At 43.9% G+C, this 25501-nt stretch overlaps 2 protein-coding genes across 3 annotated transcripts in view; both read right to left on the bottom strand.

Moving 5' to 3' along the window:
- Positions 1-8846, bottom strand: part of POLN (DNA polymerase nu) — a 94720-nt gene extending 85874 nt beyond the window's left edge. The window contains exon 1 of the mRNA XM_059677374.1: positions 7194-8846. Coding sequence (XP_059533357.1) covers positions 7194-7332 — 139 coding nt within the window. The 5' untranslated portion in view covers positions 7333-8846. The remainder of the gene's footprint in view (positions 1-7193) is intronic.
- Positions 8847-8987: 141 nt separating this feature from the next.
- On the bottom strand, positions 8988-21933 carry HAUS3 (HAUS augmin like complex subunit 3). 2 transcript variants are annotated; one of them, XM_059677363.1, is made up of 5 exons: positions 21803-21933; positions 19781-20837; positions 17817-18256; positions 15244-15472; positions 8988-10557 (listed from the first exon to the last, which is right to left on the bottom strand). In XM_059677363.1, exons 2-5 carry the CDS (start codon positions 20687-20689, stop codon positions 10324-10326), a joined length of 1812 nt encoding a protein of 603 aa, XP_059533346.1. In that variant the 5' UTR covers positions 20690-20837; positions 21803-21933; the 3' UTR covers positions 8988-10323. The 2 variants fall into 2 exon arrangements, with proteins under 2 accessions (XP_059533346.1, XP_059533347.1); XM_059677364.1 differs by lacking the exon at positions 21803-21933 and adding an exon at positions 21167-21435.
- Between the last annotated feature and the right edge of the window lie 3568 nt (positions 21934-25501).

The raw sequence follows: 25501 nt of genomic DNA, 5'->3' as shown, positions 1-25501 counted from the left end.
GCAGCTGCTCCCCGTGCCCGCTAGCACCACAATCCTCAGCCTGCTGCTGCCCCTTGGTAGCTAATCCCATGACTAGTGAACATGCTTTAAGTGCTCCCTGTTCAGATCACACTTGTTGTCACCGGCACATCCACACACGCCCTCAGCAGGCTCGGTACCTGTGCCGGGTTACGATGACTCAATGGCCAGGAGAGAAGGCGGCGGTTCCTGAGGGAGCAGGAATTCTTTTTTCAGGACAAGCCTGTTGTGTGCGGGGCTGGAACACTGGCCTTTAACAGAGGAGGAGCCACTTGTGCAGGTGCCAGAGATGCCTGGGACGCGAGATTTCAATGCACATCTCAGGGCCTGGCCCCTCTTCTGGACCACGGCCTGACCTTGAGGCAGCACACCTGCCAGGGCTGAGTGAGAATCCAACCTTCTCGGAGCTCCCGGCTCCACGCGTCTTTGGACTAAGCCCTGGCCGTGGCTGCAGGGGGTCTGCTTGTAGGCTCCCAGGGAAGCCCTCTGGTTATCACATTTAGCCTTTCATTGCCAAGTATTCACGCTCAGCCTGTCTCTTCCCAAAGGACGTATTATTTGCAGCCACGGTCCCCAATTCCACGGTGTCCCAGCAGCCAGGGCAATAGCGGTCACTGGTACAGACCCAGCACTCCCAGTGAGCGTTTTAGCTGCGCCGCACCCCTTGGCATGCCAACTACAACTGCTATGACGTCACCGGGCTGGCCTACCTGAGGGCCCAACCTCCAGAACACCATGTCTGCTTTCTCACACCGCTCCCGGCACCAGCTGCAGCAGATCAGGGTCCCTGGGAACCGGACTGAGCTGTGCCCGCAGGAAGTTTACTGGGAGCTCAGGGGAGCAGAGCAACAGTTAAAGCACCCAAAACACTTCACAGTATTTCTCTAAACTGAGCCGCAAGCTGACGATGAAGTATTTGAGCAGAACCTGGTAAAATGCTGATTTCACTACTCAGCTGTGAGTGAAGGAAAGAAAAAAGACAGGTAGAAAGTTGGGAATGTCACGGGTTTGGAAGTTACAGTCAAATCTGGACGTGGCAAAAAGGAAGTGGAGGGACGCGACTAAAAAGGGCCTCGTAGGAGTACATGGGATGTTTCCAAAGATAAATTGTGCAGAGAGCAAGTACAAGAGCTGAGCTAATTTTCACAAAGGCAAGACCAAACGCAACAAAATGAAGGCAAACAGCAATTAAGAAACTACTGCAGATCCAAGGGAGAGAGAAAACAGCCCTGAAGCAGGGCAGAGCGAACTGAAATCAACGCCTGGCAGGGTTTGCTGTGACTGAAAATAAGAGTTTTATGTTTATGGGATAGAAATAAAAATATAAATCGTTTATCCATATACTCTTGACTAGAATGAATATAACCAAAATAGATCTATTTTGTCACTTTGTTATCTGTCCTTAAAATTGCAAAGACTTCCATGAGATGATGGAAATAAACATTTCACATAAATGAATTGGATTTTGACAAATATCTACCTCTAGGGGCCTCAAACTCCTAATTTGCAATGTCTGTAAAAATATTTTTATTTTACTAGAAAACACCAAATTCACCTCTAAGCTCTCTCAAGTTAAATAAAAAAGAACCTGGATAAATGTATGCTAGAAAACATTACTTGATCTCTATAGGGACTTAGAAAAAACACTGGTGTATTCTAATAAATATGTTCTTAATCATATGTACAGCACCAGGTCAGCCCCAAATCACCCTGAAAACTCCTCCTCCCAGTATTTACCAAAGACTTTCAGTAGATTACTGAACAATAAAATGCCAATGAAAACTCAAGTCAGATGAACCCAATTCTGAATCTAGTTTAAAAGTGCATGAATTAGGGTAAAAAGCTGAACCGCTCTTCACAAAAGACCCAGCAATACAATACAATACAATGGCTGAAAGAACAAAGAGCAGGTTTATTTCTCAGCTCGAGGCGAGTAGCCTCAGCTGGGGGTGCAGCTGCTCATGAAGTCACTCGGGACCCGCTTCTGTCCAGCATGGAGTTCCACGATCCGCTAGGACACTTTTATCACCTGCAGGGCTGGGAAGGAGTCGTTTCAGGTTGCAACTGGAGGGAAGGCAAGAGGTGGCCAGCTAGGAAGCAAGCTGGATGTTCTCAGGCCTACCCTGGAAATGGCACGCACGTACCACTGACAGGAACCTGCCACTTGGCCACACCTGACCGTAAGACGACTGGGCCATGCAGTCTGATCGTGTGCCGCAGAACGGAAGGACTCTGGCATGGCAAACACACAGTCTTTGCCAAAAGGCTTCTGGAGCAATACAAAATGCCCGTCATTAAGACATGAGAAAAGGTTGCCATAAAACGTCAGGATAATGGTTACTGCTGAGCAAGGAGCGGGTATTAAGTCGTATTTTTAGTTTTTGCATCTTTTTTTCTTCCTCTCGGCAAAGGGTTTTAAAATAAGAGATCAATCTTGCAAGAAGTTTATGCAGTCCAATCCTTACTGAATTATGTATCTCAAGATACCTCAAGTAGTCTAGCAGATCAGAAAAGTAGACCCCAAAGTGACATATAACATTAATAATGTTCGCTTTTACTTTAGTGTTTATAAACCAAATATTTGTAGCTTTTTAAAAAATATGTATTTTATTGATTTTTTACAGAGAGGAAGAGAGAGGGATAGAGAGTTAGAAACATCGATGAGAGAGAAACATCCATCAGCTGCCTCCTGCACACCCCCCACTGGGGATGTGCCTGCAACCAAGGTACATGCCCTTGACCGGAATTGAACCTGGGATGCTTCATTCCGTAGGCCAACGCTCTATCCCAGTGATAGCGAACTTTCTGAGCTCGGCGTGTCAGCATCTTGAAAAACCCTAACTTAACTCTGGTGCCATGTCACATATAGAAATTTTTTGATATTTGCAACCATAGTAAAACAAAGATTTATACTTTTGATATTTATCTACACTAATAAAAGAGAAAAATGGTAATTGGCGTACAGTGCTACCGTTTTCATTGGCTAATCAGGGCTATATGCAAATTAACTGCCAACTAAGATTGGCAGTTAACTGCCAACAAGATGGCGGTTAATTTGCATATGTAGGCACAATGTAGGGAGGCGAAAGGGAAAGCAGGAAGAAGCCCCCTGCCACTGACAGTGATCAGAAACCCAGGGGGGAGCTAAGAGCTGGGGGGCAGGGCAGGGGGACAGGAACCTGCCACTTGGCCACACCTGACCGTAAGAAGACTGAGCCATGCAGTCTGATCGTGTGCCGCAGAACGGGAGGACTCTGGCGTGGCAAACACACAGGTTCCTTTGCCCTGCCCCCCAGCCATGATCGGAGAATCAGGCGCCTTTGCCGCCCTGGCCAGTGATAGCAGGAAGTAGGGGTGGAGCCAGCGATGGGAGCTGGGCACGGTCGAAGCTGGCAGTCCCAGGAGCTAGGGGTCTCTTGCCTGGGCCTAAGGCGGAGCCCACGATCACGGGGCCGCTGCAGCTGCGGGTCCCCGCTGCCCGGGCCGGATGCCCAGGCCAGAGGCGTTAGGCCTGGGCAGGGGCGGAGCCTGCAACCGCAGGGAGCTGGGGGGGTGGAGCCGGGGATTGGGGGGATATGATGGTCCCCTTGCCCAGGCCTGAAGCCTGGGTCAGAGGCGTCAGGCTTGGGCGGGGGTTGGAGCAAGCAATCAGAGGGAGATGGGGGTCCCCTGCCCAGGCATGATTCCTGGGCCAGAGGCCTCAGGCCTGGGCGGGGGTCAGAGCCAGTGATCAGGGGGAGATGGGGGTCCCCTGTCCAAGCCTGACACCTCTGGCCGAGGCGTCAGGCCTGGGCAAGGGGCCGATCAGGCGATCAGAGGGTGATGGGGGTCTTCGCCTCTGGCCGAGGCATCAGGCCTGGGCAAGGGGCAGAGCCAGCAATCGGAGGGGTCTGGTGGTCCCCTGCCCAGGCCTGATGCCTGGGCCAGAGGCATCAGGCCTGGACTGGGGGCAGAACCAGTGATGGGGGGAAACGAGGGTCCCCTGCCCAGGCCTGACGCCTCTGTCAGAGGCGTCAGGCCTAGGCAAGGGGCCGATCCTGCGATTGGAGGGTGATGGGGGTCAACGCCTGAGGGCTCCCAGTATGTGAGAGGGGGCAGGCTGGGCTGAGGGACACCCCCACACACACACACCCAGTGCACGAATTTCGTGCACCGGGCCCCTAGTTTTATATATTTAAATGCCATTTAACAAAGAAAAATCAACCAAAAAAATGAGTTCGCATGTCACCTCTGACAAGCGTGTCATAAGTTCGCCATCACTGCTCTATCCACTGAGCCAAACTAGTAAGGGCTGTAGCTTATTCTCATTGATTTCTGAGTGCAAGTTTGGTATGTACTTGGTATGAAATGCGTTTTCAGAAGTTAAATGCTTTTAAGAGATAAGAACAGCTCAGCATGTGACAAAGAACCCAAGAATCATTAGGTCTTACATCCAGCATCATTCATCAGTAACCCACAAGCAATCCAACTTTAATTCAAATTCCTATCCTATATAATAAAAGCCTAATACGCCAAGTGTCCGGTCGTGCAGTCAAGCAAAGTGTAATATGCTAATGATATGCTAAGGCCACTCAATTGCTCACTGTGATGTGCCCTGACCACCAGGGGACCGGTAGGTGAGCTTGCTGCTGGGGTCCAGCTGATCAGGACTGAGCGAGACGAGCTGGACACTCCCTCGAGCCCTCCCATGGCCCCTCCCCAGCTGGCCAACCTCCTGCGTCCCTCCCCGGCCCCGACTGTGCACCGGTGGGGTCCCTCGGCTTAGCCTGTGCCCTCTTGCAATCAGGGACCCCTCAGGGGATGTCAGAGAGCTGGTTTCAGCTCAATCCTGCAGGCCAGACCGAGGGACCCCGCTGGTGCACAAATTTGTGCACCGGGCCTCTGGTGAAATAAAACTGGTGAGACTCAGTGGCAGACAGACTCTAAGGTGGTCGGTCCCATGACCCATGCCTCCTAGTATTCATGCCCCTGTAAACTCCTTCCCCCAAGTGCAGATGCGACTTGCTGACTCACTTCTAAACAACAGAATAAAGGACAGGATATTTGTGATTATGCCACATAAAACTGTAATGTCAGTCTTTCTAGGGACACACTCTTGCTGGCTTTGAAAAAGCAAGCGCCTATATGATGAAAAGGTGCCTATGGACACAATTACGTAAAAGGAACTGAATTCTGCCAATAAGTGAATTCTGCCGTGTGAACTTGGAAGCGAATGCTTCATTTGAGCCTCAGATGAGACTCCAGGCCTGGCTGACACCTGCACCATAGCCTTGCAGATGCCTCCGCTAAGCTGTGCCCGGCTCCCAACCCACAGAAACTGTGAGATATCAAATGTGTTGTTTTTAGTCACTAAGTTTGCAGTGATGGTGTTACATGACAACAGATAACAGAATCCTTATGAAAACCCACTTTTTCCAAATCAAAAACACCTGACAAAAAATAAAAACTTATTTTTCTATTATCTGTCTTCTCAATAAATTTATAAAAGCTAGGGATCTAACAGGGTGTTTTAAGACTATGACGAGAGAGTTTGTGAGCTGGGTGAAATTTTCCTCCGGAGACTCCCGTTGTAACTACCTACCAGAGGCATTTTCTGACCCATTACTGAAGGGGCACAATTCCACCTGTCAAGTGCACACTGCCTTTTAGGAAGCAAGTCTATACAGAATAAAGGAGAAAGCTCTTCAATGATTAACTTTTTGTCTTTTGTTACTATTCCCACCACCAGCATCATCCCCCTAAAACACTAGGTATGTAGTCCACACCCAAAAATCCTTACCAGTTACTTTATTCGTAACTTCTATAAGACACACAAGAAACAGATGCCTGAATATAAATGGAGCGAAGTGTTAAGTGCGATTATATCTTAATTAAGAAACTGCATTTATAACAGTGTTTGCACTGTTTGTCAATACTCTCAATTATTTCATCTCAATATAATTACTCAATTATATCTCAGTCTCTTATAACTTACTCTGGAGAAAAGAAACAAACAACCTATTGGCCCAGACTTACAAATTTAAAATAAAAACTATTTTGCTAGTGAAAAGTGTTCCAAACATTTCAGTCACATTTATGAGCATGTCACAGCTTTTACTATTATACCACGTCATGAATATATATACAAAGATTCACCAACCTTTGCCCCCTAAGAGTTTACATACTTCTATGTCAGTACCATATATATATATGTGTGTGTGTGTGTGTATATATATATATCATCAAAAACACTTCTTGCCCTGGCAGGTTTGGTTCAGTGGTTGTTAGAACATTGGCCTGCAGACAGAGGGTCTCGGGTTTGATTCCTGGTCAAGAGCACGTACCTGGGTTGCAGGTTCGATCCCCAGTCCCCATCAGGGAACATGCAGGAGGCAACCAATTGAGGTCTCTCTTATCAATGTTTCTCTCTCCCTCCCTCCCTCTTAAAAAATAAATCAATGGAAAAAATATCCTCAGGTGAGGATTCACAAAAAAACTTAGAAAACAAAAAAACACTTCTCTTGTCCACCATATACAATAAGCAAATACAGTCATCCAGTATCATTAGGGGATGGGTTCCAGGACTCCCAGGGCTACCAAAATCCATGGATGCTCAAATCCCTTACATAAAATGCCATAGTATTTACATATAACCTATACTGGCATAAAGACCACAGCAGGGTATGGCTACACATCATTTTATTTGGGAGGACTCAACATAGTACTGGGTGCATGTCAAACTCCAGTTTTGCTGCTTTCTGGAATTTTCTGGGATTTTAATTTTTTGCTAATATTTCTATCTGCAGTTGGTTGAACTGCAGATATGGAGGGCTGGGTGTACTGTGCACAGGTTCAATGACTCGAGAGCTAAGGCTGAAGCACAGGCACTGTGGAGGAGCCCATGTCTTTTGAAGTTACTTACAGCTGATGAGATCTAAGGGAACGTCTGACAGCAGTGCCTGGGGCAAGGAAGTGTTACACTGAAAATCAAGGGCTAAGGGAGCAGCAGCTCAGTCATCACTGAACGCAAGTAAAGTGAGGGAGAGCTGGACTCCACTTGTTCATAGGCAGGAGCTTCCCCACACAATTTAAGTTTTATAGAATAATGTTGCTACATTTCATTTTCAAACTCTTAGTCTAAAGAATTAATAACACCAAAGTAACAAATGACAGAAAGGTTCATCAATATTACTCACTCTTTTCACTCTCTCTCCAATTCTTAGACTCCACTAAATCACCTGAATGCATAGCAGACATAATCTTCTGAGCAACACTGGAAAGTGGCATCTGACAGAGATCAAAGCCTACAAATGCCTCATAATTTTCCATTTTCATAAAATCCTAAACATAAGATAAACATAATACCTATATATTAATTTTGAGCCTTCAAAATAAGAAACAAAAAATCTGAAATTTTTTATGTACTTTCATAAAAATTTTTATATTAAAAACCACAAGTAGTAGATATAAACTGCCCCTTTTACATATAGGATCGTAAGAATTAAGTAATGGTTAGAGGCTCATTTGGGGTATTATCTATATATGTAAAAGCCTAATATGCAGTGTCCCCTCGGGAGTTCAACCTACCAGGAGTACGATCACCAGCAGCCGGCAGCCAGGGAAGGGAAGCCCGGACTGGCAGCCGGCAGCCGGCAGGGACCCTACCTGTGCATGAATTTCAGGCACTGGGCCTCTAGTGATATATAAGTAACAAAGAATGTATTTTCTAGTTAACCAATTGTGAAGCAATTTACTCGAATACTTCCTAGTTTCAGTTATTACAGTCTTCAAATATACAAACGTACTAACATAGTTATTTTTAACTGACTGGCATGATGACACACCACCTGACATCCTTTCACTCCCTCTGCTCAGCTATACTGGGCCCCTTGGGCTGAGAACATGAAGGTCTGGAAACCACAGAACAAATCACCAAGTAGCTGGTTGGTCATCTAACATATTTGGCACTAATCTTAACAGAATTTACTTCATTAACCAGGAAACAGGTGACATACTTTTCCATATTGCTGGAGAAAAGAAAATTTTTCATTACCTAGTCCAAGGTAGAATCGGGGGAGAATGTTTTTCAAGCATAGTAAGATTTACTTCATAAATTTTAAATAATGTACACATACAATAATTGGCAAAACAGTTTTGTTCAATGCATTACAAAAATTATCAGGGCTCATCTGTCACCTATGTAACCCATTTTCTGATAGTTATGGTTGAAAATTCCATAAAGATCACATTATAGGTTTTTAGATATCAAGAGCAGGTCATTCTTAAGTAATATCTGTATCTTTCTATAAAACTCACATGGTATAGAAGAGAGGCCATGTATAAATCAGGCATTAAAGAAGCAGTTGATGCAATAACTGATAAGCTACTTCAAATTATTTCATACCAACTCTTCTATTTGTTCAAATACTGTATACTTGTATCCCGACGTTTTTTTCACACCAAAGAAACTAATTAAAATAGCATTATGCACCTGTCGTGGTGGGTGTGGCTCAGTGGTTAAAGCCTCGCCTGCACAAGGGGAGGGGGGAGCTCAGGTTTGATTCCTGGTCAAGGGCATGTACCTGGGTTGCAGGTTCAATCCCCACTGCCAGTAGCAGCGTGTGTGGGAGGTAACTAATCGATGTGTCTCTGTCACCTCATTTCTCCCTCTCTCCCCACCTCCCTCCCTTCCACTCTCTCTAGAATCAGTGGAAACAATATCCTCACTCCTTGGGTGAGGATTGTTTTAAAAAAGCATTATGCATCCTTTGAGCAAGCACTTCTAAGGAATTTTGAAATTTCATTGGAAAGTCATTCATGTGTAAGTCACACTGAAGTTAAAGCAGTGCTGAAATGTCTGGCAGAAATTCTGAGGCCCCAGGACCCAGTCTGTAAAATGAACAATGGGCCAAGGAGACTTGACATTCGCTGTGGTCTAAGTAGAACATTAAGTCTCAAAGTCTATCGTAGAAAATGATGAGGGAATACAGTCAGAGTGGCAGAATTTTACTTTACAGTCAAATATAGACTTAGCTATCCCATATATTAAGCTTACAGCTTTAACAATGCTGATTCAAAGTTCTACAAAATTTAAAAACATTTAACAGCAGAATATTTCTATTTCTAAAAAAATTAATAAAGGAGAGATACAACTCTATTAAAAAAAAACCAGAACCCTATACACACACTTTTTCCTTTACAACACATACATTTTCACTTAAAGGAAGAATTGTATGTCTTCTCTTTGGCGTATCTGAATTGTCAGCATCACTACGCTTGCACTTTGAGGCTATTAAGGAAAGTAAGGGTGACTTGCACACAAGCACTGTAACAGCTGATCCGATAAGCAAGACAGTTAAGTGACTAACAGGCAGGTAGCATACAGTGTAGACATGCTGAAAAAACAGGATAATTCACGCCCCAGACTAGACAGAGCAGGTGAGTGTGAAATCTCATCACACTATTCAGAACAGCACACAATTTAAAACTTATGAACTGGCCTAACTGGCGTAGCTCAGTGGTTGAGCACTGACCTATGAACCAGGTCACGGTTCAATTCCTGGTCAGGGCACATGCCTGGGTTGTGGGCTTGAACCCTGGTGAGGGATGCAGGAGGTAGCTGATAAATGGTTCTCTCTCATCATTGATGTTTCTCTCTCTCTCTCTACCTTCATCTCTAAAATCAATAAAAAAATGTGTATTTTTAAAAATAACAAAACCGGTTTGGCTCAGTGGATAGAGCATCAGCCTGTGGACTAAAGGGTCCCAGGTTCGATTCCGGTCAAGGGCATGTACCTTGGTTGCGGGCACATCTCCAGTGGGAGGTGTACAGGAGGCAGCTGGTCGATGTTTCTCTCTCATCGATGTTTCTAACTCTCTATCCCTCTCCCTTCCTCTCTGTAAAAAATCAGTAAAATATATTTTTTAAAAAATAAATAAAAATAAAAATAACAAAAAAACTTATGAACTGTTTATTTCTGAAATTTTCCACATCTATTTGCAGACTATAGTTGACTGCAGGTAACTGAAACAGCAGAAAGCAAAACTGCAGATAAGGGGACAGCTACTGTAATGTGTTTTTCTTGTAAGTACAAAGTTACCAGGACTAAGTGGCACCAAGCAAATATTCAAGTAATATTAAGCACTGACTCTGAACAAACATGTTATAGAAAGAAAAAAACACTGATATAATACTTGAATTCATTAAATTAAATGTTCCATTGACCTCAAATTTAAATTCTTAGTGTTTATTAGCTATATTCTCCTCCTGATATGTAAAACATTAAAACACAGCATATGTAATAAAGATTCAGTATGTAGTAATTTTCAATCTTTGAGATCAGCAGCCTTAATCTTTGATTGGTTTTCTAAATTTTCCACGATCTCTTTCAGATAATCTTCATCTTTACAAAAATATACATATAATTCTCTTTCCATTTGATGCAGTTTATTAGATGCCAAAATTTTCCTTTTTGTCTTTACATCAGCAAGAATATCAGTGAGAAGATGATTTAGTTTATTCAGTTGAGACTCAACTTGATGAAACTGCTCCGTTAACTCCTAAAAGGAAAATTAAAATGCTTTTAATGCAAGAGCTCGATTTGCAACACCAGTTATAAATTTAAAATGCAACTTATATGGAAAAAATATAAATGATGTAATCATTCCCACCATTTTAACAGTAAATGACCCTCAATTAAAAATCCATAGGTTTAATATAAATTTTACGTAAGATCAATTGCAGCAACTCCTGATAGGCAATTTTATGTGATTCAATGCAAACTCTTACTCTCTGAAGAGTATCTGTTATATAAAAACTGTTCTGCATACTCATACGTTCAACAAATACGAGTATTCTTGAATGCCTGCCATGTTCCAAGTACTGTTTTAACTCTATGGATTGTAAGAAAGAACACATCTCCTTCATGGAGCTTACATTCTAATTAATCAAACCTTGTTTTAACTTAATCTGTTTGTTCTAGACATTAAGAGGAACTGAGAAAGCCTTGAAATAAAGGAGTACCAATGAAAAAGAATTACCTCAACAAAAATCTCCATTTTTTCCTTTTTTTCAAATTGTTGTAGAAGATAAAACTACACATGATACTCAACAATCCTTCTCACTTCCTAACATTAAAAGCAGCTTATTACCAAGTTTCCATGGCGTTCTAACCAAGTATCTACTCCTATGAACTTACAGCCAGTATTACCTACCAAAGAGGTTCTCAGAAAACCTGTAGCTCTACCTCCTCATAACCTTCCACAGGTTCTCAGCATGGTTATAACCTGTGGTACTTGTTATGAATACAGATTCCTATACCTCGCTCCACACCAAATTACTCAAACTCTGGCTCTGGCCCTGGCCCGTTTGGTCGGTAGTTAGAGTGTCAGCCCACAGATGAAGAACTGCAGGTTCAATTCCTGGTCAAGGGCACATACTTTGGTTGCAGGTACCTGGCCCCAGTTCGGGCAAGAGCGGAGGCAACCAAATGATGAGTCTCTCTCACGTCAAAGTTTCTCTCTCTCTCGCTCTCTCTTCTCCCCCCTCCTTCCTCTCTGTCACTCTCTCTCAAAATCAATGGAAAAAATATTCTCAGATGAGGATTAAAAAAAAAAAAAAAAGTGAATTACTCAAACTCTGCAACAGGACCAGGGAGCTACATTTCAATAGGCTCCCTGGTAATTCTAATGTACAAGTTCAAGAATGACAGCTTAACATGTCATAAATATCAGACAGCAATACTTAAATTACATTTTTAAAAAATCAAGTAGTACCTACATTAAGTGGTTTCCTTTTGAGGAAAAATTTGGTAAACCTTAATACAATGAGAAACAATCTCACCTTTAATTTCAATACTAAAGATCCTAATAACAATTGCTAAAAAAATACTCCAATAAATACTGAATATGTTCAACTTCATTAACAATAAAAATGTAAGTTAAAATGGATGGCATTTTGTACCTCACTGGGCTAGGGAAAAACACTGAATCATGACACCCCAATAAGATTTAGTGAAATCATCCTATTTTAGAATACAGTTTCACATGTTAACATATCTGAAATTAACATGCATTTTATATTGGAGAGCACCATGTAATTGTTATTGACCAGACATATTCATAAGAAATGCTGTATCACCAACATTAAAAAAAAAAAAATGTATTGTGGTAAGAATACTTAACAGATCTCCCCTCTTTTTTTTTTTTTTAAATATATTTTATTGATTTTTTACAGAGAGAAAGGGAGAGAGAGAGAGAGAGTTAGAAACATCGATGAGAGAGAAACATCGATCAGCTGCCTCCTGCACACCCCGCACTGGGGATATGCCCGCAACCCAGGTACATGCCCTTGACCGGAATCGAACCTGGGACCCCTCAGTCCGCAGGCCGACGCTCTATCCACTGAGCCAAACCGGTTTCGGCAGATCTCCCCTCTTAAGAGGGCAGTGCAGTACTGTTAAATATAGGCACAATGTTAGACAGCAGACCTCTAGAACTTTTTCATCTTGCATGACTGAAACTTTATACCTGATTAACAACTCCCCATTTCCCCTTCCCCAGTTCTAACAACCATTATTCTACTCTTTGCTTCTATGGGTCTGATTAGTTTACATATCTCACGAGTGGAATCATGCATTTGTCTTGTGACTTAGCTTATTTCACGTAGCATAATTTCCTCAAGGTTCATCTATGTTGGCACATATTGCAGGATTTTAAGGCTGAGAAATATTCCATTGTATGTATATACCACATTTTCTTTATCCATTCTTCCACTGATAGACATTTAGGCTGTTTTCACACCTTGGCTATTCTCAGTAGTGTTGCAATGAACATGTGAGTGCTAATATCTGTTTGGGATCCTGATTTCAATTCCTTAGTTTAAATGCCCAGAAGTGGGCTTGCTGGGTGATAAGGGTAGTTCTACAGTTTGCTGAACCTCCAAACTGTTTTTCACAGCAGCTGCACCACTTTACACTTCCCCCAACCGCGTACAAGTGTTTCAGTTTCTCCACATCCTCACAAATACTTCCTGTCTTTTACTTTTTTGATAATAGCCAACAGATTTAAGGTAGTATCTCAGTGGTTTTGAGGCATTTCCCTGATGACCTGTTAGCCATTTGTATGTCTTCTTTGGAGAAATATCCATTCAAGTCATTAGCCTACTTTTTAATCTGATTATTGTTTTTGTTTTGCTATCGCCAACATTCTTTTTAAAAATATATATATTTTATTGATTTTTTACAGAGAGGAAGGGAGAGGGATAGAGAGTTAGAAACATCGATGAGAGAGAAACATTGATCAGCTGCCTCCTGCACACCCCCTACTGGGGATGTGCCCGCAACCAAGGTACATGCCCTTGACTGGAATCGAACCTGGGACCCTTCAGTCCGCAGGCCGACGCTCTATCCACTGAGCAAAATCGGCCAAGGCATCGCCAACATTCTTAATGTTTATTGTGAAAAAATACAGACTACAACTTTGAATCAAAAAATAACATACAAGGCCCTGGCCAGTTGCACAGTGGTTTAGAACATCAGCCCTTGGGTTCAATTCCCAGTCTAGGCCATCCTACCTCAGTTGCAGGTTCCCTAGCACCAGTAGTGGTGGGAAGCCGCTAATTAATGTGTCTCTCTCTCAGGTAGATGTTTCTCCCTCTTTCCCCCCCTCTCCTCCCTCCCTTCCACTCTCTATAGAAATCAATGGAAAAAAATATACTCTAGTGAGGAATTACAAAAACCCCAACATAGAATAATTGGACTAAATGTGGAGTTTTAGGAATACCATATTTAAATTGGCTAATTTTCCCTTTTTAATGTATATTCAAAATATGATAAACATTTGTTTATCTACACCTAAAAGATATAAGTATAAAAAAAATCTAAATAAGAATGTGTCAGTTTAACAGAAAAAGTCTTTTTCTTAGCAATTCATAAATTGATAGCATACCATATGATCAACGGTTGACATTTAAATTATACTGGTGGCTTTAAAAAGCAATATGGCAGTATCAAAGGCAAAAAAAAAAAAAAAGTGCACATTCAAGAAACCCAAAAATCTACTTCCAAGAATTCATCCAAATGAAAGTATACAACAAAAGACTATATACGCAACATATATATGATGTCATTCAAGAGCAAACAAGAAAAAAACTATCACAGTATTTAGCAATGGTGAACTGGTTACAGAAATTATGACACAATAATTAAATCAATAGAGTACTGTAACATTAAAAATTAAGAAAATTATTTAGACTTGTGCTATGGACATGTCCAAAACTGTATAGGGAACACTGGTAAGTTTATTCAGTAGTGGGTTTTCTTCAAGTAACATATACTCATACTTTACTTGAGGACCTGACAAAACCAAAAAATCCAAATATCAATTGGAGATCCCAGATGACAGTAGAGTAGGTGGAAGTTACACTTACCTCCTCCTAGGACCAAACTGGAATTACAACTAAATTATAGAACAAACTGAATAACCAACTACATCAAACTAAAAAGTTTTTGTGGCCCTAGCCAGTGCTTAATGGTTAGAGCATCAGCCCACAGACCAAAGGGTTGAGGGTTTAATTCCTGGTCAGGGCACATACACATCAATGTTTCTCTCGGGGGGGGGATATATATATATATATATATATATATATATATATATATATATATATATCAATCAATTAAAGCATATCCTCGCGTGAGGATTTAAAAAAAAACAATGAAGAAACAAGTTACTGAATAATACATACAAAATAATACCATGTATGTATATAAAGTTCAAAACATACAATATAGTATAGGAATATATGTCTAATAAAACTACAAATAAAAGCAAGCAAATGATAAAAGTAAGAATAGAAGAGAGGGGAACACTATTAGGAGGAGCATTCTATTACTAAGTATATACAGTATTTTAAAGATGTAACTCTAATCCTGTATTTGCTAAGGCAGATGAAAAAAAATACAGGGGTGGTTTTATTATTACTGTTTTAATTCTTAGCATTAGTATTACATTTCCTTGTATGTTTGAAATACTTTATAAATTTAAGAATTTTGTGTCCACTATAAAAACTATCTGAAAAAAATGTATCTACATGTGAACAAAAAATATGGTATGTAAAAAAATAAACTTTGTATTAGGCCAACAGGATTTGGGGTAATATTTTCCTCATATGAACATTTTCTTTAGTATCTTTTACAATGAACATTATTTTTAAATCACTTTTAAATACTATGTATGGCAAGCACCCACCTGATCACTAAGCAAAGGCTGGTTTCCTCCTTGATACAAAACATCACAAAGCATGTCCACATCATTATTCAGTTTGGACAGAAAGAAAGAATGTTCTTGAGCAGATACTGCCAATTGATCTTGTACTAAAGAAACATCCTGTTTTAATTTCTCAGCCACTTCCTCCAGGTTTTCATGGGTTATAAACAATTCTTTTTTCTTATTCTCTCCTTCTAAAAGCTGATGAAGCCTAAAATGTGAAAATAAAAATTAGAGAAAGAAACCTTAAAGTCAGTATAGTTTTCAAAATTACAATCCACTATATGGGGACATCTTTTGGGATAGCTAACAACTTAAAAAAATATTAATCTGTCTGCTGTTACACCAAGCAACTGAAAACATTCCAACTAAAATACTATTTCGCCAAGCCAGCGTGGCTCAATGGTTGAGTGTCGACCTATGAACCAGGAGATCACGGTTTGATTCCCAATTCTCGATAAGAGCACATGCCCCAGTTGCAGAGGGAGAGGGGGGAGGGTTCAGCAAGTAGGGGGCATAAAGGAGGCAGTTGATCAACGTTCTTTTAGCATCGGGGTTTCTCTCTCTGTAAAAATCAATAAAAACATTTTTTTAAGTAAAATGTTTAAAAAGTAAACAACAAAGAGCTACAGAAATAGTAATAGCAAATTTGCTACTTTAGTCTTAATGAGCCAGGCCACTTTATCACTTCAAACATTAATGGCAGGAAAATCCTACTGGGCAAGTGGAAAAATGAGAGACAGCACTTCATATCTGACCAAAAGGGTCTGCTCTTTTCCTTATAATTTTATATATATACTAGAGGCCCAGTGCATGAAATTCATGCAGGGGGGTCCCTCAGCCCAGCCTGCGCCCTTGGGCCTAAATCGGCAGTCAGACATCCCCCTCGCAATCCGGGACGCTGCATGCACCAGTGACCATACTTTTCATACAGGTGAAAGGCATCTTGCTGTTGTATGGGCAGCTACATTATTTTTTTCCCGATTATAAAAAGTAGTACATAACATGATCCTTCTGAGGCAGTAGTACCATTTTCCCCTTCTTATGGGTGGAAAAACTGAAGCAGAGAGAAGTAATTGGCTTTGTCACACAGTTGTGTCAGAATCAGGGCTGACCACAAAATGTGCAAGCCAGAGTCCATGCATGTCATTGCTGCATCATTCTGTTTTTTTCAATGTTAGAGTAGCCTTGCCAGGTTTTAATTTTTAAATCTAAGAAACTGTTCCCAATATATAGGGTAGGGTCCCTAGGCCTGGCTGGCAATCAGGGCAAATCTGTGGGGCAACTGGTGGGTGGGGTGATCGCCGTGCCCCCTCGCCCCCCCTCTTGGCTGGCGTCCTGGCACCACCCACTGACCGCCCCTGCCCAATCGCCACCGCTGATAGCCTCCCCCTGGTGGTCAGTGTGCATCATAGCGACCGGTCGATTTGCATATTAGGGTTTTACTATATAGGATATAATTATATATGTAATATATATTCATGTTAAATGTGGAAGAAGCTTCTGTAGAGCGGATACATATTTAATTATTTTAACAAGTTGCAACAGATTTCATAAAACTATTCAAGCCCAAGACTGCCAACTTTGTTCTTGTGGGAACTACACAACTCCAGGGGACAACATTCATATAAATCATATCAATACCACCCTCTGAAATTTTGCAATGAGGCAGCCCTATCTAGGCCCCTTGTTTCATTAATTTAAACACACACACACACACACACACACACACACACACACACACCAAGGATTAGATGATTTTCCTCTTGTCCTAGAGAGAAATCAGGAATAGGATCCAGATTTTTGAGACCTTTGTTTTTGTTAGTTTTTTAAAAAAATATATTTTTATTGATCTTAGAGAGGAAGGGAGGGGGGAGAGAGAGAAACATCAATGATGAGAGAAAATCCTTGACCGGAAGCCTCCTGCATGCCCCTACTGGGGATCGATCCCCCAACCCCGGCATGTGCCCTGATCGGGACTGAACCATTACCTCCTGGTTCTTAGGTTGACACTCAACCACTGAGCCATGCCAGCCAGGCAAGGCCTTTGACTACGTTAGCCCTCCAATTTCAGTACCACATACCATCAATTGCTTACATTCAGAAAAGGTGGGGAGCTAGCATTCTCAGTGATTCACCTGACTAGACACAAAATTGAAGTCTTCTCCCCTCTCTACTGCTACCTTCTCCAAATGCAGTCAATTCTCTATCCAGCAATAACTATTGTACATAAGCTGTATTCAAACTTCCTGCTGTAAACTCCTGCCCCCAATCTATAATAAACCATCTAATGGTGTTAAAGGTGACTAAGACCTGGTATATATTCATTCCTCCAACCCAATTCTCTCAGCTCTACTTCCACATTTAACATGAATGGTAAAGGGAGCAAGGAATTAAAAAAGAAAAAAGAGGCATATAAAAGTGGGAGAATAAAAAGGTCAAAAATGGAGTGCAAAGAATTTTTTAACCTTCCACAATTTCCACTCAAATTCTCACTAGTATTTTACAAAACAAAAGGAAAAATAATTACTTACAACAGAAACAATGAAGCATACCTGTGAGTAGAATAATCCTTGGTATCAATGGTATTCCTTGGATTTATCTGCTGAGATACTGATGGGTCAGCTAGTATTTCTAATTGCTTATGGAGCATCATATTACTTTGACTAAGTTCATGAACCAATTTTTCAAGTTGACGATGTATGTCCCAATGCTTTCTCATTTCAATTTCATATGATAACTGCAGAAGTTCAAACGATGCCTTTTGCTTTATCAATTGATTTATAACAAACTCTTGTCTTGCTGTATAATAGTCTTGTTTGGCAATCTGCAGATCAAAATCTCCCTTCACAACTGGCATATTCAACAACTGGGCATTCTTTTTTACCACAGCAGGCAAACTTTTGTCTTTTATATGAGTAATCTGTTCTTCGAGTTTCAGAATCTGAGTATTCAAGCTAGAAATTTTAGCATCCAAATGATCTTTTCCAAGAACCTACACAAAGAAAGCAATTATATTTCAAACTGTATGTATAAAGTTCCAATAGTTTTAAAATTATTTTCACTTTCCATTTTAGGTTAGCAGATAATATGCTCAATAATGAAAATTTCCTATTAGCAAAAGCCAAAATCATAGTTTAAAAAGAAAAAGTGTGGACCAAGTCAAAGTTAAAGCCAGTATGAATTGCTAAATTTTAATGCTATTACTACCATATATATATATGTATGTATGTATATGTATATACATATATACACACACACACACACACACATACAGTAATGGTTAGCAAAGTAGAGATCTTGCTTGTCTTAATCAATAAAATGTATTAGCACACTACTCACTAATTGCAAATGTATGCTATTTCAATTTTTCTCAAAATTAATCACTAGCTATTCTCCTAGTTTGTCAGCTGATTTTCACAGTTCTAAAGAATGACAGGACTTCATACATTATTCCAAAGTTTGTCAGTTGTAGTAACTAATTTGGTGCTGGTAATGTTTCAGAAAGTTGTATATATTTTAAAATTTATTTTATTTTATAAAGAGGAAGGGAGGAGGGAGGAAGGTAGAGGGAGGGAGGGAGATGAGAGAGGGAGCGAGGACAGAGAGACATCAATTTGTTGTTTCACATATCTATTCATTCATTGGTGGACTCTTATGCATGCCGTGACCAGGGACCAAACCGGCAACCTTGGCTCATGGGGCAATGTTCCAACCAACTGAGCCACCCAGTCAGGGCACAGAAAGTTGTATTTTCACTCAACTATCTAGTAGTTAAATTATCAATAAAGCAAGCTGTCCAAGACAGCAAATGACTATCTGCAATACAGCTATACATTCTCAACAAAGAATCAGGGTTTCCAGCCCACTGAACTGGATCTCTGACTTCATTAGCACTATATTCTGGTCAGAGCAAACAAGGCAGAATACCACAACACAGCAACAAGGTTCTTTACTCATAAAAATAAGGTTCATACATCATAAAAAAGGAAATTTCAGTGAGTATATCTGAAATCAACGCAATTTCAAATTCAGAATACAAAAATACTTTTGTTTAAAATTAGATAGATGCCCTGGCCAGTTTGGCTCGGTGGATAGAGCATCAGCCTGCAGACTGAAGAGTCCCAGGTTCGATTCCGGTCAAGGGCACATGCCTGGGTTGCGGGCTTCATCCCCAGTGTGGGGCGTGCAGGAGGCAGCCAATCAATGATTCTCTCACATCATTGATGTTTCTATCTCTCTCTCCCTCTCCCTTCATCTCTGAGATAAATAAAAAAATACTTTAAAAAATAAATAAATAAATAAAAGTTAGATAATGTGGTTGGGGCTATAATTACTATTTCTGCCCTCCACTAATATGAGGATCTATTTGTATGAAACACTGACACACATCACAACTAAGCACTGAACAAAGAAAATGTAATGACTTCCTATATTCTCCTTCCTAAAACCCTTTAATACCTATTATATCCATTACTAAAAATGACAATATTAATCCAGCCTCATTTCTCATACTTACTTTGCTAGTGAAGCTATGAAGATTCTCCTCTGCCCATTTTATACTTGATTTCATGCTCAAATTACGTGCTTTCAAGTGAATTAACTGATGTTGAGCACACATGTATGCTAGCTGCAGCCTAGCCATCTCTAGCCGCCTCTCCTCGAGGATTTCTTGGTTATCATAAATAGAGGGTGCTTGTATATCTAAAAGCTGAAAATTCTCTTCATTTGAACTTTCAAAGACTTCTTGTATACCCTGAAAGAACTGTTTTTTGGTATATAAGGTTAACGCTGCTGTGCATTGCTCTTCTTGGCTGAGATATTTTTCCAAGGAAATCTGAGATAAAAACACCAGAGGATTTGTCCCTGGACCCAAATCCGAAGGTCTGAAGAACACCATCAATTTTGCAACTCCATCTGTAAGAGCCTGAAGTTCATTCTTCATCTTAGTAGTCATAGCATTTAGAATTCCCTGACTCTGCTTCAGCTTTTTAGTGACTTCTTCTTCTTTAGCATTTAACCTCAGAGATTTGTGCCTCGTTACCGAGGCCATCAACTGACATTTATTACGTCGCTGAATTTTTAGGTTCTTTAATTTCTGCAGCGTCCGAACCTCATCCTCTAACTTCTCTAGGTCTTTGTCGTCCAGGGTAGGTATCTTCAGGCTAGAAGTTTTACAGGTTTTAAGAGCTTCCTCCAGTGCTGCTCCTTCCAGGATGGGCTTGCCTGATTCCTGAAGAACGCTGAAAGCCTCCAATTCTGCTTCCGACAACACGTTCTGCTCATTCACTGTCCCACAAAACCACCTCAGAAATGACCCACCTTCGACAGTCTCAAACAACCAGTCAAAGTCTTCCCCGTTAAGAACATCAGCTTTGGGATAATCAATTTTTTTTAATGTTTCCACAAAGTCTTTTCCACAACTCATGGTTTAACTGCCCCGATTTTTGTGTGACTGATACGGGTTTACGGTACTGACATTTAGACAATAAACCCAAATACAGACAGAGCTAGTTTTATGTGAAGTCCATAGAGAAGGGGGGGGGGTATATTTTTAGAATATATAATGATTTCTCCTAGGGGGGGGAAAAAACAAGTGTTAGACCACAAAGAAGGCGCCTTTAGAAGGACAATGTAGATAAACACCCAGCGACACTGGTAACCTCTAGCCCAGAGGCGGTTGTCTCGGAAACGTCTGAAGGGAAGGGGAAACCGCACGCACACGCACAACTAGGGTGTGACTTCAGGCTGTAATGACCAAAGCCTCACGTTTTCCCAAAGAAGAGCGGCCCAAACGCACGGTGGACAGAACAGCAGCGCCACTGGTGATTCGAGAGGAAGACCAGGCACCTTGCGGTTCAGCAGCCTCTCCCCCCGCCCTTCCCGAGGTCAACTGAAAACTCACCGCCACGACCCGCTTGGTCCCCGCCATTCACGCGGGGGTCGCCCCAGGCAGGATCACCGGGTGCCAGGAGAACCGAAGCTTCGGGAACTGCCCGCACCGCGACAACCGGGAGACCTGGGCCGCGGTGACTGGACAGTGTCCCCAGCCCAGCCCCGCGTCACCGCGACATCCATCTGCCCCACTTCACCGGGTGGCGGGCCTGTCACTCCCTGATGGCGCGAAAACACCCCGAACCCGCGCCACAGACCAGCTGCACTACCCCCAGGGGCACCGCTGTGCCGCGCCCGGGGCGTCCGCCCGCGTCCCCACCCCCGCGCCTCGGGGCCAGCGCGGGGCCCCATCCCCGCCCCCGAGTCCCGGGCTCTCCCGCCGGCACCCCCAAGTCCCCGCCCTCACCCGCGCCCCCGCTTTCACCCCCGGCCCCTGGCGCCCCTGGCGCCCCCCGGCCTCACCCGCACTCCTCCCCCCGCCGCCGGTCCCGGCTTCCAGCCCGGCGGACTCCGACTGCGCCGCTCCCCGCGCTCCTGAGAGTCCCCAGGGGCGTCCGGACAAAAGAGGAGGCGGCCGAGTGGTCGGCGCCGCTCCCTCAGCCCCGCGCCCGGCACGGCCCAGGACCGCGAGGCCGACGGCACTCACCTCAGGCAGCTCAGTCCGCGCCCCTCAGCCGCAGCCGCGCTCCGCGCCCCGCCTCGCACTGCCTCACGGGAGCGCTGCGCCGCGCGCGCGCAGAGGACCCAGCCGGAGCCGCGGGGCACTGTCTGCGCAGGCGCGGAATAGACCCCCGCAAGGCCGCAGTAGGCGGGCAACTACTTTCAGGGCGAGAGCTGATTGGCTTCCTGCCTCAGGGCGGTAAGGGGCGGAGCCATGTGGTTGGGGGCGGGGCTGAGGTCTCGGGACAGTTCGGCCTCGCGGTCCCCGCTGGGGGGCGTCCCGCAGGCCTGGGCTCTTCCCGCGCGGCGGCTCCTCGGTTCGGCCCAGCTGCCCGCGCTCCCGGGCCCCGACCCCTGCCCCGTGATGGGAGGCTCCTAGGCGACCGCCCAGCTCGGAGCCCGGGCGGAGCCAGCCCTGCCGCTCGCCTGCTGCGTGACCCCGCGGCCCTGGCCCCGCGCCCGAGTCCGGGCAGAGCCCCTCGGAGAAGGCGTGGGCCTGAGCGGCCCTGAGTAAAGCATCGGAGCCGCGCTGGGCTCTCCTGTTTTATTACTCGCTCTACGATCTCATGATGACCCTAATTTTGCAAAAGCAGCTTGAGGGTCAGCCCTCCCCTGACCGCTAAGCAAAAGCCGACTTCCTCCACGATCCCGTTTTTTGGGGCGAAACTTTGAAGACGCTTTAAACTCAGGATGAAACGCTATTTCTGCAGGAGGCCAGAAGCAGGCTGTGTGCAGTCAGTGAAGGAAAGCGCTGGAATGAGGCTGCCAAGTTCCAAGCGAACCGTCCAATGAACCCAGACCTTTCGGGCTCTCATTTGTAGTGGGCGGGACTCATTTACATCTATGCCAGCCCCCCCCCCCAAAAAAATCGGTTTTTTATTTACCAATCTTCTACAAACCAACGCTCAATATGCAAGGTTTCTCTCCACTCCAAATGACTGAGGTGGCTCGTTAGACTATGTCCTAGCCTAGTGTGACATGGGAAGGGCAGATAATCCTTATTAATACGGTTAAGGAGAGAGAAAAAGACTGTCTGAAGGCAGATATCACAAATTAATCCCGAGTTGAAGATACTTTCTATTAATTCTTCACTTGTTTTACTTTTCTAGCCTTCTCTTCTGAAAGACAATAAAGGCGGGAATGATCTGAAAAACAGTCGCTGTGGCGAGGTGCACCGGGCGGCGCCGGCCTGCAATGGGAGGCGTGGGGTCCTGCAGGTGAGCTGCCAGGCTAGGTTGGAGCCTGGACCAGTAGGACCCCCTCAGCCGACAGTGCGGACCGGGATCGGGTGGTCCTGGGGCCGGAGCTAGCTCAGCCGGCTTGTAGGGAGGAAGCGAAGGCTGTGCCAGCAGTGCCTTCGAGAAACTTTGCTGAGGAGGCAAAGATTGAAGGAGAGAGAGAGGAGGAGCAGAAAGATGCGATGAGCGGGGTGGGAATGCAGAGCTGGGGGAGGGCTTGGATTTTGTTTTGTTTTAAGATGGGAGGAACTTAGGGATATTTATACAGTGAGGAGGAACTCAGAGAAGACAGAAGTAAAGACCATAAAAAGATCCCCGGGGGACAGGACGGGGAGACCCCAAGCACACGAGGTTGTTCTAGAAGCCCACTTTGCCTAGTGACTCCTGGTTCATTTCTTGGGCCCACAAATTCTCCATGTGATTTTGAATTACTAACCATAGTTAATTGTTGAAAGATGTTCGTGGGGCCAAAAACAAAACAAAAAAAACCCAAAACATAAAAATACAAAGTAAAAATCAATGGATCAGTCCCCAGAGCACAAATGACAAACACAATAGGTTCAACTAACTATATAGACTTGGAGTTTTGTTTACAACCTTGACTTATTAGGGCATTTCTGTATTTGAGGTTGCATCTGGAACTTAGGGAAGCAAACACAGAAATATGTTACACTTACTTCCAGGACAAACTCTTTCCTCGGATCAAAACCACTTGGGATGATCCCCCACCCCCACCCCAGGAAGCCCAGGTGCTGGGGTCCCCAAAGGTGTGGACGGAGTCGGCGAAGAAGGAATGACACGGAGACAGCGTTCAGTTGATCAGCAGCCTAGCCAGGATCTCTAGCCAAGTTCTGGTCAGGATCTCCAGGGAAGTTCTGGTTAGGATCTCCAGCCAGGTTCTGTCCAGGTTCTCCAGCCAGGTTCAGTCACCAGGTTCTAGTCAGGTTCTCTTGCCATGTTCTATCCAGATTCTGTAGCCAGGTTCTGTCTCTAGGTTCTTCAGCCAGGTTCTCTCGCTAGGTTCTGTCTCTAGGTTCTGTTGCCAGTTTCTGTCCAGGATCTTCTGCCATGTTCTGTCTCTAGGTTCTGTGTCTAGGTTCTGTGTTGTTACATCTGTATTTATACCAGTTGATTCCAATCCTATCAATCTCTATTCCAAAGGTTAGGGCATTTCTTATCTCCATTCCAGGGAGTAAAGATTATGTAGCTTAAGCATGATTGTTCGTAGTTAAAGTGATTAATTACCCGCCTGGCACTTAGTTGAGGGGTTTTATTCCCTCCCTAACTTCAGGGGAAAATCCCTACCTGGGGAAACAACCTTTCTCAGAGAGGTGACCTTGGTTAAAACACACAGCGCCAAGAAGGTGAGCAAACATATTAAGAACCGTATGCCATATATGCCAGGTCCCTTGAAACAGCGAGGATGGACCGGCTCCCGGCACCCAGGGAATGGAACAGACGAAGTAGACCTGAACAGAGCTGCAGCGTCGAGGGTGTCCCTTTGCCTTTCCTCCTTCCTGTAGGAATCTGTTTTCCTCCGACTGATATTAAAAGTGTGTTAGGTTTTGGACGATGTCTTTTCACATGTGTTTAAACTGCAGTCCGATGTTAAAGAGCGTTTGTTTTTAGATGTCGTTTTCAGTGATGATGGCAGGACTCCATCGTTCAAGCAGTGGGGAGAGGGGGCGTGTCCAAACAGAGGAGCGACATTCTGAGACTCTTAGAAGCTTGATTCTGGCCCGGCTGGCATGGCTCAGGGGTTGACCTTCGATCTATGAACAGGAGGTCACAGTTCAATTCCTGGTCAGGGCACATACCCGGGTTGCAGGTTCGTGCAGGAGGCAGCCAGTCAATGATTCTCTCTCATCATTGATGTTTCTCTCTCTCTTTCCCTCACCTTTCCTCTCAGACATCGATAAAATTTTAAAAAATAAAAATAAAAGCTTGATTCTGCAGCAAAATTGACGAAAGGTGGCAAGAGACAGGTACGGGGGGCCGGGTGCACTGGGGAGAGATGGGGGGGCTGGCCCAGGGTATGTGGGCAGAGGGGCAGAGAGCCGGCCGAGGGCAGAACCCTGGGCCTGCTGGCCAGAGAGCACATGGCTGGATGACTCAGTTTCCAGCGGAACAAGAAAGCGGCCCTTCTTCCTGCTGACCCTGCCTATGCCACGCTCATACTGCGGGGCGGAGGAGGGTGGACGAAGTTGGTCTTCCATCACGTTGACATTCAGGTGACAGAGGTGAAACTTCAGTCCTCAAACTCGGGAGTTTGCCACGATGGCCTGGGAGGTAGGGGTGTGTGTGTGTGTGTGTGTGTCCAGGTGGCTTGGGGGGAAGCAGGTAGAAGAGGGGCCTGGGAGGGGGGGTGTGGTCTCAAAGGGCCTCAGAACAGCATGAGAAGGCAGAAGGTACTGAGCTTGGAGGGGCTGAGAGCCACGGAGAGCCGA

The sequence above is a fragment of the Myotis daubentonii genome, chromosome 1, assembly GCF_963259705.1.
Source record: "Myotis daubentonii chromosome 1, mMyoDau2.1, whole genome shotgun sequence".
Lineage (NCBI taxonomy): Eukaryota > Metazoa > Chordata > Mammalia > Chiroptera > Vespertilionidae > Myotis > Myotis daubentonii.
The sequence above is the reverse complement of the archived record's forward strand: the minus strand, read 5'-3'. Positions and strand labels throughout refer to the sequence as shown.